General features: G+C 48.8%; 1 protein-coding gene across 3 annotated transcripts; it reads right to left on the bottom strand.

Moving 5' to 3' along the window:
* Positions 1 to 270: 270 nt before the first annotated feature.
* LOC122414375 (uncharacterized protein C9orf85 homolog) lies at positions 271 to 1580 on the bottom strand. Of its 3 annotated transcripts, none has more exons than XM_043425596.1 (3): positions 1298 to 1580; positions 738 to 1209; positions 271 to 576 (listed from the first exon to the last, which is right to left on the bottom strand). In XM_043425596.1, the coding sequence occupies exons 2-3, from the start codon at positions 1165 to 1167 to the stop codon at positions 320 to 322; spliced, it is 687 nt and encodes a 228-aa protein (XP_043281531.1). In that variant the 5' UTR covers positions 1168 to 1209; positions 1298 to 1580; the 3' UTR covers positions 271 to 319. The 3 variants fall into 3 exon arrangements, with proteins under 3 accessions (XP_043281531.1, XP_043281530.1, XP_043281532.1); XM_043425595.1 differs by having other exon boundaries at positions 1312 to 1574; XM_043425597.1 differs by having other exon boundaries at positions 271 to 573; positions 1312 to 1559.
* Between the last annotated feature and the right edge of the window lie 13332 nt (positions 1581 to 14912).

Genomic DNA, 14912 nt, shown 5'->3' with positions numbered 1-14912 from the left:
GATATAACCTACGAGACCCGGCAATTTGTAGGCTGGTCCTGGTCCTTTGGACATGCAGGATGTCATTTGCTTCGGGCGATTTTCTTTGTCTTCCATTATAAATTTTCAGGTGTAAAAGAGAATATAAAAGTAAAAAATTCTATAAAAAATTAGAAATACTGCTAAAGGTTTGACGCTCGGAAAAAAAAAACGTTGTATAAATGAGGTTAAAAGAAAAAAATCTGAAGACTGTGAACAGTGTTCAGATCATTGAGAAAATCTACACCGAAATCGATTATTTACATTGTTGGGTTTATTAGTAATTCTAATATTTACACAACTAATCATCATCATCCTCATCTTCATCATCGGTGATATTTGCACCATCGAAATCACTGCCAAAATCATCATCATCATCTTCGTTTTTATTCCTTTTGCTGCTGATCATTAATGCATTGAGCTTTGCCAATAGATCGTCTCGGGTCAGAGGTTGCCTCGGGTCTTGAGACTCCTCTTCGCTGTCCGAACTATCAGCCTCCTCTGGCTCCTTAGCATTTGCGGTGGATTCGCCATTACTCGAAGCTTCTTTCCTAGCTGCTTTGACAGAAATAATTAAAAACGTCAAATATGATTTAAAAAATCTGCCGGCAATCGAAATTTCTGATAAAATTGCGGGTGTCGAGTCCATGAGTCGAGAGAAGAGGGTTCAAAAACTTGAGAAATGTAAAGAAAATTGATAAATCTGTTACTAGACAAACCTTTTCCGTTCATATAACGCATGAAAGTTCTTCTTTTTCTCTCAGGTAATTTTTTCAGAATCAATCTGAGTTCTCGGTCCAATTTCAAAGTTTCTTCTTTGGGTTCTTCCGGCACAACGTCTCCTTTCTCTCCGCACTTTGGGCAAACTTTGTTATGAAGAGCGCAGGGGCCGCACATGATGTGATAAGCGTGCTTGATGACTTTTTGTTCGCATTTTGTGCATTTCGCCGGCGCTTTGAGCGGCTTGTACTTCTTGTACTTGATTTTCCATTCTATGATTTTCTTGCACCTTTCGCACACATTCACTACTTGAATGTTATTGATGCGCTTTGTTTGATGGGACTTGTCATGCAAGTCGTTTTTGAAAGCGTGATTATTCTGATATTTCTGAGGCCTCGCGCGTTTCGTGTTTCCCTTTTGAGAACTCATTATCACACGGGGAATAACGAGTTATCAAACGTCGTGGATAACCTAAAAAAACATGAAAAATCGAATTATTTCAACTTTTACCGATGACTTTACCATTTTTCGTCAAGCGATTAATTCATTTCTAACTCACAACTATTTTTTTACCTTGATTATTAAATAATTCATAAAAAATTGTGAGAAAACTCGTGCTACCGATCACGCACGTGTGTTGTTGACAGAAATTTTCTGCCAGTAGCGTTCGATCCCGTTTCAAATTTCTCACCATAAGAATCGTCGACGTCCACGAGAGAGAGAGCTTGCAACGCCAATTTCCAAGTAGTGAGAAGCCAGAGAAACACGTTGATTGATCCAATCTCAGGATAAAGAAGCAGCTTCGTGCTCCCAAAATAAGTTTTCAAACATTCGAATGCTGTGTGAAACTGAATCGAATCCAAACCTATACGCGAGTCGTCACATGAAGGGAAATGCACTTTACGTTAATTAATTATCGTCGAACGAATGCAAATGAGATGAAGAACAGAATGAAACTCGAATTTCCATAAGAAATTTGTGACTCGATTTCTAATTTATTCAAATCATAGATCGGCGATGCAAGCTACTCCCAAGAATAGCCCCCAATTATATGCACGTTTTATGCTCGCATGTGCATTTGCACACATGTTTTCTGGGAGAACGAGATACGAAAAAGGAAGAAATCCTGCTTCTTGCGCCTGTGAACTGTACGCACGTCCCTTCACGAACGTAGTTTTATTTTACAAACCTGTTATTCCTGGTGTTCTCACCGAACACGTATGAAAGATTGCCTACGCTAAGGGATAAGATAACTCCGGTACTACAGAGCTCATATTTATCCGAACATGTGTGCTTATAAAATATATACGAATAATAAATAAATTACGGCTCTAATTGACTGACATTCCTTAACAATTTAACGAAACGTCTTTTACCAGAAATATATGAGCCAAAATAAATGAAAAGATTTGAGGTTAGAAAACAATAAAAATTCCAAAATAATCATTTTCGTTAAATTTTCGTATTTGTCTGGAATAAAATGGTCGTTCTTTCCTCTGACGTTTCTCGATTTAATCCAGCAGCACTGAATTTTACACAGGCAATTTTGAATTCAATCGAAAATGGGATTTGCTTGATACTTTTTTTTTTTTAATAAAATGGAAAATAGAATTTGAAATTTGGGCATTTTTGGCCTGAAATAAGAATGCGAAGAATTTCGCAGTTCTTTAAAAACATAATTCGAAGCTTGGAGCTTTTCGTATTGAATAATAAAAATGACATAAATTCGATAGTATTTTAAATAGAATTGCAAATAGAATTTGAAGCTTGGATATTCTTAGACAGAAGTGAGATTCGCTCTGTAGTATTTTTTACATAGAATTCGAAAACTCGGCATATTTATGGATCGAATCTAAAACGAGACATATCTCGACAGACGGTTGAGAGAGATAGAGAGCCCAAAAATAAGATTCGTATATCCGTTACATCTTCAGGTAGAACTCGCGCGTCACTCCATTGAACAGAAGCTTGAAAATTCCTAGAAAAAAGCTCGAGTCCCCGGCAAGTGAGATGGAAGCGGGCGGGCGCGTATTAAAAAATGCACATGATAATGAGATTTGAGAGGAGAAACTAAAAGCAGCCAGAGTCGATATCAGCCCATGAATACGCAATGATGCAATTAGCGATTTTTCACCGAAGAATAAATGACTGTGACATTTAAAAGAGACATATTCGAACGAATCGGGGCTAGAACGAGGCGGATTTTTTCCTCGATTCCGTCCTCACCACTCCCGCGGAACTAGCTTGATCGAGTTCCACTATTTTTACCCGATAATCCCGCCCTGCTCGGAGTGCCCTCGCGGTGGCTTGCTCCCCGAGTCGCATCTTCCGAGCGTCTCCCCTGCTGCAGCCGGACCTTGGTGCCCCCCCGTGCCACATTGCCCGGGCTCCCTTGACGCGCCAACATTTGCATATGTATGCGACGAGATGATCCATTCGGTCGCGTCGCCAGGGAGCGGGGGGATCGCCGACGAGTTATACGCCCCGGTGGAAAGTTCGCACAGGCCAAGCGAGCCCGGGAGAAGGCATCCCCGCGTCGGGGGCCCGGTGAGGCGACCAAATTAAGCAGGAACCGATCGAATTTGCCGGCAGGGCTGTCGCCCAGGGCCGGAGCTACGGAGGACGAGGAATCGGCTGCCGCAGGTGGTCTTTAAGGCGGCCTGGCGCACACGAGTGTAAAAACGGTCGAGCGAGGAGACCGAGGCGGCGGGAGGAGGGAGCGGGGTCACTCGAGGTCGAAAGTTCGCCAGGGCAAACTAAACATAGAGTCTCGCCTCTCCTGACAGGGCTTGAAACGAGCTGAAATATTCATCGGGCTTTCGGGCGACCGGCTGTCAATCTGTCAACTCTAAAGCAACGCGATTTCGCACTGTCTACCGATCCTTGTTTCCGTCTCCTCTTCCCAACCCCCCGCGCCCTTTCTCGCCGCGCTCGGTCTCCGCTTGGCAGCTTCGCGCTCTGCGAGACAGCGCGGAGCTCCGGCGCGCCTCGCGGATGTGCTCGCAGCGTTCTCGACGCGCTTTTCGAGCCCCGCGCCACGAAGAGCGAGCGAATTAACGGAAGTTTGAAAGGCTTTTAAAATTTTAATATTCCATGTCCGACCCACATCGACCTCACCCTTCCAGCATTATGGAAAAGAGCCTCCGCCAAAGTCCCGCGAACGTTCGAGCCGCGCGTCCACCCCGCGCACCTGTCGCGCGTTTGTTTTTCCTCAAAATCTCCTCAATTTCCATCTCTCGCGAGCTATTATTCATCCGGCGAGCCGCCCCGGCCCCGCGAAACCTTCGCTTGTTCCAGAAATTCGTCAAGCAGGCTCGCCCCGGCTTTCCGCTCCGAGGCGATGCGTGCGCGAATGTTATCGAACGAGCGTACTCTCCCGCGCGACAGGAGTTCTTTCGGATCTGTCAGCCTGCCATTTAAGGCGGCTGCGTACGTCAGCTCGACGATCAAACGCTAATCAAGCTTGTCAGACTGCTCCTACTCAATTAACGACGTCCCAGCAGCGAGCGGGCCCGCTCACCTGACGCTTTCGACGAATATTTCATTGCTAACGATCGACTAACCCGCCGGTTCGTTCAACTCCGTTGTTTTCGAGCTCAAATGTCCCTTTTCGCGACGCCTCCGCGCGGGCCATCGCACACGAGCCTCCTGCAGCTCCCTCCCCCCCGTTGGGCTGACTTCCCGTCAAATTCTCGGCCCCGCGACCCCGATCGTGTTTCCTTTTCCTCTGGGACCATCCTGCCCGCGCTCCCGACTCGGGCGAGGAACTCGCGGACGTCAACAAGTGACTCGTTGCCTACGAGTGTTAACAGCTCTCGGCTGAGGCCCGCTGCGAGATTTCGAGGCCAATTCGCGTTATCTCGCGTCTCCCTACTTTAATGGTTATTTTGAAAAATTCCCAACAAACGTTTTCTCGGCGCTTCGCAAGAGTCGGGCTCCCCCGCTCTCCGGAGCCTGGACAAAGGCCCTTCAAACTTCTCCCAACAATAATTCGACTCGGAGCCAAACTTTCTGGTACTTCGCCCGAGCCGCGGGACGAACTTCCCGGCTTATTTGCCTTCGATTCTACAGCGATTTCGAGAGACCGAGGACTTGGGAAACTGCTGTTTAACGGCCCGAGAGCAGATCGCGCTCCTGACAAGTTGCTTCCGGGGACGCGTCGAGGGGGTTTGAGCGAGACGAATAAAAGTCACAGACGCCTGGTCAAGTTTCATTTATTTCATTAAAATTCGAGTCAAACTCAAAAACATTGTTCAATAATCTTTCTCATCGAACCATTGGACGGGGATCGCGAAAAGTTTCGGCTCCAGAGCATCCTCGGGAAGGTTCACCTGATCGAATCATAATCGAAGACGAATAAATTTCGACATTTATTAAGCGCGCAGACACACGGTTGCACGGGAGAGATTCGCTGGGGACTGGCGCCTCTGCGAAGACCTGCGTTGAGGATCGTTTGGATCACTGAACCTTCGAAGGGGAGCCGGGGAGGAGCCGAGCGTCCGCCGAAGCGAATTAGAATCACAGGGAATTGGAAGCTCTTCGTTCGACTGACGCGGTCTTTGATGTCCGCGCGTGCAAAGGTGCTTTCAGGCTGTTCGGTTGATTTGCTACTCTTCTGTGATTATGATTATTGCCCGAAAGCCAGTATCGAAACAAGGCTTTCTGAGCAACAATCAAAAGCATGAAGAGTAAGCGATGCGAGTGGTTCGAGGGCTGCTGTTCGATCCTCGCTGCTCCTCCGTGGGGTCGTTGCTCCTCCCCGGGATCTGGAACAATCGAAAAAATTGGTCAGCTCGAATGGAAGAACGTTTGGTTTGTTCGAGGCCGGATGCTCGCGACGAGTGCTCGAGGTTTCAGAGTCCCCGAGGCGGAGCTCCGAAGATCGTACAAGTCCCGAGAGCTCGTTGTTTCGGTGGAACTCGAGGAAGCGGCGAGACGAGCGAAGAGAGGAAGCTGCTCGCTCGGAGGGGTCGTCCCTCGAGCGGCTCGCGGACGCGAATGATTCCCGAGTGGAATTGCATCTACCGAGAAGCATCCCCGGTTATATATAGAGAGAAATCCGGAGGGGTTGAAACGCGCGCGCCACCGCCGAGAGCGTGGGGGAAAATTGGAGTTTTGATAAGAGAGGGTTGCAGATCGGTGCTCGTGCGGTTGCATCTCCGAGGTCTTATGGTGGGGCAAGTTTTCATTGGCAGAATGCATTCGTCGTTTATGGGCAAATGCGCAGGGCCGGTGGCCGACGAAAGGGCAGTTTCAGGGCTCCCCGACCTCGGCGGATCCGCCCTTATTAGACTTCTCCGCTCTCGCACTCGTCTGCCGAGATTTTTTCATCTGCGATTGATCCTGCGCACTCCGGATCGAGCAGGTAGCATCGAATCGTCCTGGAAACACGCACGCACCGTCTCGAACCGAATGTTGCATCTCCGCACGGGTAAATTAGCGAGGGAGAGGGAGCCTCGGGCTCGAGGACGCTGGTGGGGAGAGGACATGCATTGTGCAAACTCTCCAAAGCGCGGGGACATGTTCCAGCCGTGAGAGAATTCGATCCTGTCCATGAGCCGAGGACGCCTGTTCTCCTTCCTGCACTGTCTCTTATCCGTCTGTCCATTAGTCTCCTCACTCTCCTCTAATTTCTGTAATTTCACAATTAGCGAGTCTCTGGCTGTGTTGCACACTATTTCGGAACCGGGAGAACCTGCGGCGAGAACATTCACCCCGAATTTCGAGGAGCGGGACGGAGCTCCACGGAACCGTGTCAATCACACTTGTATTCGCTTGTTTTTTTACTTTTCAATCCTCCGACTGAAAATAATGAGCTGGAAAACTGGCGTCAAAACTTAACGAACTTGGCTCGTTTCAACGCCACTTTTTCGATGCGATCGCATTTTCAATTTGCCTCATCTTCTCAGTGGAGCGGACTGGAAAAGCTGTCGGTTTACGGGATCAAGGTGCTTTATAGACGAAACGATTTTCTTCGGGAAGTCTCGAAATTTGGACAGAGTTTAAGCGCTTATTTGTAGATAAACGTCTTTAAATACGAAGAAAAATACACTGTTGAAGGGACTGTGCGAAAAATATCGTTTACCTTTCCACACGAATTCTCACGAAGTTCATGAAATACGTACGCAATAACGATGGAGTATGATGAAGGTCTGGCAAAAAATTCGAGACGATTGTCTTACCAGTAATAAAGATAATAAAGATAATAAAGATTGAACGAAATTGGTAACGAGCTCTCGGGAAATCTCGCATTTGCTCATTTCACCGTTTCGTTTCTTCCTGTCACAGCCTTCTGTCTTTTTATTATTCCCTCTGCGCGCGCTCTCTGATGCGATTTTTTACATAAAAAGATATTTTACCCAGGGACGAATGAAGTTTGGGATTCAGTCATTGATGGATCCCCGTTCAATTAACGGCTTGTAATTTCATCCGCCGATAAATAAGTTGGCAACATTTATTTACCATTTATAATTATTTGCCAGAAATCTTGGAAAATGGCGATAAGTTTTTAATTTAAAAAGAGAAAATTTTGTTGTGCGCACAAAAGTTTAATCCAATGACGAGCAAAGTTCGTGTAGAAACTTTCTCTCTCTCTCTCTCGTTCGCTCTCTATTGTGCCGAGTCCAGCGACAGCGACACCGCAACGTCGCGACACATTCACTTCCGTTTCTCTTCCTCGTCGCCCCTTCTCCTTGCAGATTCGCCTGATTAATTAATTTTATCAGTCTCGCAGCGTCCCTGGCAGGTGAAAATTCCTCGATCCGATATATACGCGATCGCATTCGCTGCCTAACACCCCCCGCACGAATTATTCTTCCCGCTTTCTCCTTTCCGATCTCTAACTAACTGACATTTTTTTCTCTCGCAGCGGCGCGTAATCCCATCCGATTGTCAATTACTTTCATACAGAAAAAACCATTTTCATCATCGCGACTATCCCAGGTTTATCTGGAAATGCAGTTTCAACCAAATTTTACTCGCCGGGAATCTCCATCGAGATGGAAAAATGGAATTGACTCGACAAAATTGCCTTTCGCTCGCTCCCGCACAAATGTTTTCCTGAAAAAGGTATTTCCGTATGGAAAAATCCGCCGAGGCTAAGTTCCAGTGCGGATTTTTCCACCTCTCGATCTTTTCATCCAGAAGCCTTTCCACAGTGATCCGCCGAATTATGCCAGCGGTTCTCAAGGGATTGTGAAAAAACGATCGAGGACCGAGCGTCCCTTTTGGTCCCCGTCCGCGGTCTCGGGAAGCCCGGAGCTTCGATCGGGTCCAGGAAGTGAGCTCCTCGCTCACGTTTTCCACCGCGCGTTTCAAGAGGCAAATTTTATTTATATTTTTAAATCTCGAATACAGAATTGGCATATATTCGCGATATAGCGAAGGCACGTGTCGCCGGAGCTTCCCGCGTCCCAAGGCCGCAGCTTCCCAGGGGCTGCTTCGTGAGTGCGTTGGTAATTGAGCCTCGCTTTCTCTCTTGCCGCTGCGACGTTGTTCCTGGATCTCAGAAGCTCGGGAGCTCCGATCGTCTTACGAGCTTCTCCATTTCGCCCGGGAATTCCTCCCCGTCGTCGTTTCCTCGTCCTCGTCTCCTCACGTTTCACTCGCTTGTCGCGCGCATTCGAGACGCATTCGATTGCACAATTGCGTCACTCGGATCGTGGCGAATGAAACGAGCTAAAGTCCCAACAGTTTTTATCCCCGAGGTCGCTCTGCCCGGGCGAGATTTCCGGTGACGAGGTCCCCAGGAATTCTGACCGAATGCGATGCGAAATTCGAATCGGGGGCCTCGAAAATATGCGCGTCAAAACGCTTCGAGGCTCTCCGAGAAGGTTCGAACCGCTGCGGAGAATGTTCTCCACAATTTCGATTCGACGATCGTGTGCTTTCTGGGAGTTTGAAAAACCGAAGAGAATTTTTCCAGATCACGGATCCGCGGCATTGTTTCGGCGAGATGATTTGCCTCGAATAAAATCTCGCTGGTCGATCGCGCAGCCACGGACCTCTCGGGTACCTTGACCCCGCGGAAGCCTCGTTTCTCGCGTTCGATGACTTTCAAATCGTGGAGCGCGAGCGAGGGAGAGAAAAAAGAGGAAAAATGAGGTGTATCGCGCATGTAAAGTATCGCCTCGTGATCTTCGTGTTTCGATTCAAATGTCAGTTTTATGTGGTACAAGGAGACGGAGCAGTAGCTAAATATCGGGAGATAGAGGTACCCGCGGTTGGATAAATAGACGAAAATAGAAAGAAAAAGGCGACGACGAGCGATGCGGCGAAGGCGATCGATGCGGCTTGCGAGGCTCGTTCCAAGATCGTCTCCAAAGCTACGTTAAAGCGTTCGCCCGGAGAGTGATAAATCGTATCGGGCAAACGTACCAACGCAGTCGCGACGAGCGCATAAACCGTTTTACAGGAAATCGATGAGCGCGCGGGGCCGATGGAGCCTGAAAAATTGTCGCGGGAGAACGACGCACAAGAAAAAAAGGACAAAGAGCTCCCAAATGGATTCGCGACTGCCGAGTACGAACTCGCCACTCAAAACTAATCGCCCAAACTTCTTTTTATCTGCCCCGAGTTCCTCGCCGGCTCGGAGCACAATGGGGCGTTTTTTCGCGCGAGTTTTCGATGGGAGTTCTCGATGACCTGGGAGCCGAGCACGTGTTTCGCCAGCGGACCGAAAATCGAGTGTTGCGCTGAGCGTTCTGGCGCTGGAAAAATCCCGAAACAGCAAATTCTGCGAGTTTCATCACACGCGGACGAGCTCTCTGTGGAAATTGACTTATCGAAGCGTTTCCTTGCATCTCATGAATTAGGCCGTGGCCTCTGAGAGCTTCGAGAGAGCCTCTGAACCGAGTTGCACGAGAAACCTCTCAGGCTACATTAGCCAGAAGTCAATTAAGGGTCTGTCATTAGCTCGGCGTCCCGAGGAACTCGAAGGTCGGAAGAATCCTCATTTTTGTCACCGTTCAATGCGTGGCGCGAGCTGAGGATGTCGGAAAAATGGTGTTTTATTCTCAGAAAATTCCTGCTCCTTCCCCAGTTTCGATCGAGCAGCTTTCTGGCCGAGGAACAGTTCCGGAAACACTTTTCCCACAATTCAAATCCCGAGGCAGCCTGCCCGTTGGCCGGAGCAAGAAATACGTACGAGAAGAAACGAGCGTTGCGCGAGGGATTTAAAGAATTTTCAATTTTAGTGCGCGCACCTCTCGAGAAATATTTCAAAGCCAAATGCGATCGGTGCCTTGCAATTACGCTCAATAATACTAATTTACAAGAGCGCTCTACTCGCGCTAAAAAAAGCGTGACGAGTGAAAGTAAATCTGGCGATTCTCCGGGGCAAGGAATAAAAAGCGGCGAGAGAGAGAGAGAGAGAGAGAGAGAGAAGAAATGAGCGCAGCATGAATGCGTTCGACGAGCCAAGAAGGACAATGAGTCCTGCGAAGCGAGAGATGATTTCGTGTAGCCGAGCAACGAGAGCAGTTTCGAGACAGCTTCGTATTTCGCTCTCTCCCGTTTTTTATTTTCTCGGGTGTGCAGCAAGACTGGTTCGCGAGTCCGGGGCGAAAAGAGACTGAGAGCAAAGTACATACATCGCTCGAGGGAGTTCTCATCGAGATCAGGATTTCGTGGATTCTTTTATCCCCCGTTCCCGCGTCCGTGTGTGTCTCGTCGCGCGGTCCCAGGCGAGAGAAGGTGTCGCGCTATTGTCCAGGCTCGTTTTCGTGCGGGGGTCGCTCGCCTTCCACTGGCAGCAGGAGGTCCCGCTGTCCGGAGTGGCCGCCGGCTCGATTGCGATTCCTTCGAGAGGGCGGCGTCGTGTGTGAAATTGGGTTCAATCTCATCCGCCGGAAAAAAGTATTTCGGTATCGATCCCAGCGAGCAGGAACGCCGAAACCCGGGTCAGTCCCCGCGCCGTTTCGCGCTCGCAACACTTCGGAATCCGCGAGCGAGGACTGCCGACTTTCCTCAATGACTCACGCCTCGGCGTTGCGAAGCATTAGAGAAAAAGTAGGAAAAAACCTCGGGAGCGAGGGGGGCAAAGCGCGGAAAAAGAGCTCGCGATCGCGGAGGAAAAAAACGTGTTTTCTCGAGAGAACACACAGTAGTCGAGGGCCGAGCGAAACGAGAGCGTTTCAAAGTGCACACGTACAGGGGGACCAACCGGTTTGTCTCCTCGAGAGAGTGTGTCTAAGCTACTGAAAGTGACGCATAAATACCGGAGGAGAACACCGAGCAAAGAACAATAAAAAAGGAGAGTGAAAATGGAGCAAAAAGGAGAAAAAGACACGTGTTCCTGGGATACTCCACCTGTGTGTCTCATTCGTTTCTCTCCTCGATTACATCGTCCCCTGCTTATAAAACATAACGCTCCGCTGTCGTCGTTTAATCTTATCGCAGGAAGTTCGGTCTCCCTGCCCCCGGCCTCGCAGCGACGGCGAGCATATACCTGTTGAGGCGTTTATAATACGAGTTTGAGCACGGGCTCGGGGCTCAGCAATTCGATTACAGTTCTTCGGGCGTGCTCGAGAGATTCTACTTTAATAATCCTTTCAATATTCCTGTTTGTTATTCCCGCGTTATGTTACGTCGATGTCGCGAATCATTTGTAATTATTATCAAGCACGATCGCCGCGTTTTGTTTAATTCGATTCGAAACAGCTTGTCGTAGCTCGGACGTTTCGGAAGCCTGGAAATTCAATAACCGGGCTCCGATGATCCTGGGCGCTTGCTGGTTCTCTCGGTTAATCCCCTAGGAACAAAGATTGGAAGGAGCGGGACGATAAATCGTGCGTAATTACGAATTATTTCTCTCAGCAGAGACTCGCCAGCTCGTTTCTTATCTCCTCATTTATTTCGACACTCGCGCGGCGGACGCGCAGCCGTTGATTCGCCTCCTTCCAGGCCACCGCGACCTTGCTTGTTTGCATTCTCAATCCCCCGTTTACGCTTCGGTTAATAACTCCCCGCGTGCATGCCGACGCGATTAATCACGCTGAAACTAATACGCGGATCCATTTGCTCGTCGTTTGCTCACTCGTGCTCGCATTTGCTCTCGTTCGACGACGCGCGCGGTGCAGCTGCAGGTGTCGCGGAGCAGCGGAGATGCACGGTTTCGCGATCCAATGTTTCCCGACGGATTTCGCGCTCGGGGCTTCCGAATATTGGACCTGAAATTTGGATAAATCCTCGGAAGCTACCTGCGAAACGATCCAGCGGGGAAAAAGACTCGGGAAACGGGAGCTCGACAGCGGAGCAGCGAGGGCGCAAAGTTTTCCTTGAGAAGAAAGTTTAAGGGGGGGGAATGAAGACACGAGGCTACCGCGGGGCCTGCAACAGGGTGGAAAATGAGAGCGGGAACGCTCCGGCTGGAATATCGAGTTACCGCTTCCTCCGCGGTGCTTTCCTCGGACTGGAGATCCGAGCTGTTGAACGTCAAGCAAACTCTGGAGAAGCTGATGGATGACAGCCATTCTTCCGGTCGGTAGTCAGGCCGAGGCTCTCCGCGAGGAGAGCGAAAAACGAGCTTTCCAAGCAGCACGGAAAAGTCTGAGGCGAGGAAAAGATGCAGGAAGCGAAGAAGGAGCCGAGCCGAAGGAGAAAAGGATGAAAAAGTCTGACGTCCGAAGCACCTCTTTCTTTTCCTCGCGCTAGACTTTTCAGGCTTTTGGCTTGCTCCGGCCGCGTCATCGACGCGATGGAAAGCCCCCACCCTCGCTCTCTTTCTCTTGTTCTCTCTCACGGTTTTATTCTCGGTGATGCGGCAGAAATCAGAGTCGGCTTCCATTATCTTTGAGAAATAATCGCTCGAGCACGAATACAACGCGAGCGCAGACTTCACACAGTCGAAATAGAAGGAACGGGCAGGAAAAGAGGGCGGTTCGAACATCTCTGCCCCCGGGGAAAAAAACGTCTCGCGCGATGCATTGAAAATTCTATACGACTACCAAACTCTTCTATAAACTTCGAGGCACTCTCCTGCCTTTACGGGGATTCGAAAACTGGTTCATACACTTTCTTCACTCGCAGCAGGTAGTGCCTTGCCACGATTAATGGTCCGGGCGAGCCTCACTTTGTTGAGGCTTTTCAAACTTCATTCAAACGAGCTTCTCTCGCAAACTCCTGGGATTGAATCATCCCAGCAGGCTGGGAGCAGAGCGGTTGAATATTCAAAAATTAAATGATATCTCGGCATTTTTTGGCATCTGCTTCGATCCGACAACGCTTTTGCTTCCTCTGCATTCTCGACGCTGAAACCTTTTTCAATTCACGAGGCTCGCACTGGATTCCGGGTTGAACAATCTTTCGGAGGCTGCGAGATGAATTTTCGTGATATTTTGAAAATGTGAGAAAGTCATGCGACTCGCGGCACTGTCCTGAGCCGATTCGCGAGAGGGAATCGTCGAAAGAACGTTCGCCACAAATAAGAAAAAGGTCGGCGTCGCGAGCAGCCAGGATGTAAATAATGTATCGCGTCGAGGGAAAATTTAATTGCGATTCTCGAGTTCGACAAGAAGCAATCTCGGGGTATTAGTTATTATTACGGAATCTCGGAGAATCTCGATGATGCAAAGTTCATTGAATGATTGAAAAAGCCTGATGAAAATACGAGGATTTATCCCCGTGATTATTCGCGACTGATAATTGCAGCTTTGGGACGAGGCGCATGGTCGATGACGAAAGAACAAGACGGTGAAAAGCGATGTTTCTTGTTGCCTCGCAGCCAGAGGGATTCAGGAAATTATTTATTGGAAAAGAGGTTTCACGATTTTCCAATTCTCCTCTCGAATATTTTTCTCCTGTTTGCTCATTTCTGACGAGCTCTTTTTTCATTTCACGATAAAAAAGAGCGAGGAGCCGAGCGCATGTGCAATCGAGCGAATTCCCAGTGTATTTTTAGCCAACGAAGCCTGTTGTTGGTACAAGTGCCCCACAGAGACGTCTAATCGTCAGCCAAAAATGCTCGCGACTCTCTTTCTGTCCCGGCGATCCTTTTTTTCGAGGAAAAGGGGAAAAATGTTGCGCAGAACCTCGATGGCTCCGATCGAGCGGAAGCTCCTCGAGGACAATAACGAAGAATCAATAGCTCGTCGATTGTTCCGGTTAAACAAAGCTGCGAGGAGCAAATTCAATCAATGCTTTTCCGCTCCCATTTTCGATGAAAAAGGAGATAAAAATCGGGGGGAAAATCGATCGGGATTACGCCCAAAAAACTCGCTGCTGGGGCGACAGTTTCACGCTGATTTTCGAGACGGACGATCCCGCGGCGTGAAGCGAACTCGGGAAGCTCGGGAGCGAAAAAAATGGTGGAGCGAGACTGATTAATCGTTGCCACCTTTTCGCTCTTCCTCGTGTAGGCAGAAGTGGTGAAATCATCGATTAAATATTTGCAAAAGATGAGCTGATCGCGTCTGGAAAGCTCGCGTGTATCGACATCTGGCAAAGTATGAGCGTGTGTGTCAGAGCCAATTACGAAATTCGATCGGACGAGCATTTGACTTCGCCACGTCGATCATCCTTGGCCCAGTTTCTCGGCTTTTTCACTTCTCCATTTATCTCGTACGGACGAAAAATCGGAGAAAAAAGTGGCCCTTCTTGGGGAGCAGGAAATTGAGGCGCTGATCGGAATTCCTCTCCGCGTCGATGTGGCGAGAAAAATACGAAACGTTTGGAGGCTCGAAAAAACGATCGAGTCACGCTCTTTAATCGATTCTTCTGCCTCGGAAATCTGGCGATCTTCTCAGATGAATTTCTCACTCTGCTCCTCCGTGCTTCGCTGCTCCTTTATGCGTTTATACTCGGACTCGATGTATTTCCCGGTTTGATTATGCATCCGCTCCAGCTCGCCAGTCGAAAGTACACATTCGACGTGTCGGGGGTCTTGAATCATCGCTTTTGATTGAATCGAATCTACCACACGCCTTCGCACACACACACACATACACACTCGTTGAACAAATATTGAAGCTCGCGAATAAATCGCTTCATTCTGCGGGAGATATTTGATATCGCTCGACAGACGTCCTCGAGCCTCGAGTTTCGAGGCATATCCAACGCTCCGCAAATTTGTGTCATCAAATCATTTGGTGTGAAATAAAAGCGCCCAAGTTTCGCGTTCGCCGCACCACTCTGCAGAATTCCTTTCCCACTCGCTATTTTATTTCTTCCACAAGTTT

Source organism: Venturia canescens, chromosome 8 (genome assembly GCF_019457755.1).
Source record: "Venturia canescens isolate UGA chromosome 8, ASM1945775v1, whole genome shotgun sequence".
Classification (NCBI taxonomy): Eukaryota; Metazoa; Arthropoda; class Insecta; order Hymenoptera; family Ichneumonidae; genus Venturia; species Venturia canescens.
The sequence above is the reverse complement of the archived record's forward strand: the minus strand, read 5'-3'. Positions and strand labels throughout refer to the sequence as shown.

Bases quoted from the DNA above. Each gene is read 5' to 3' on its own strand.
- LOC122414375 (XM_043425596.1), bottom strand. From the start codon at position 1,167: ATGAGTTCTCAAAAGGGAAACACGAAACGCGCGAGGCCTCAGAAATAT. The intron at 577-737 runs GTTTGTCTAGTA...TTTCTGTCAAAG, and splicing joins GCGTTATATGAACGGAAAAG to CAGCTAGGAAAGAAGCTTCG.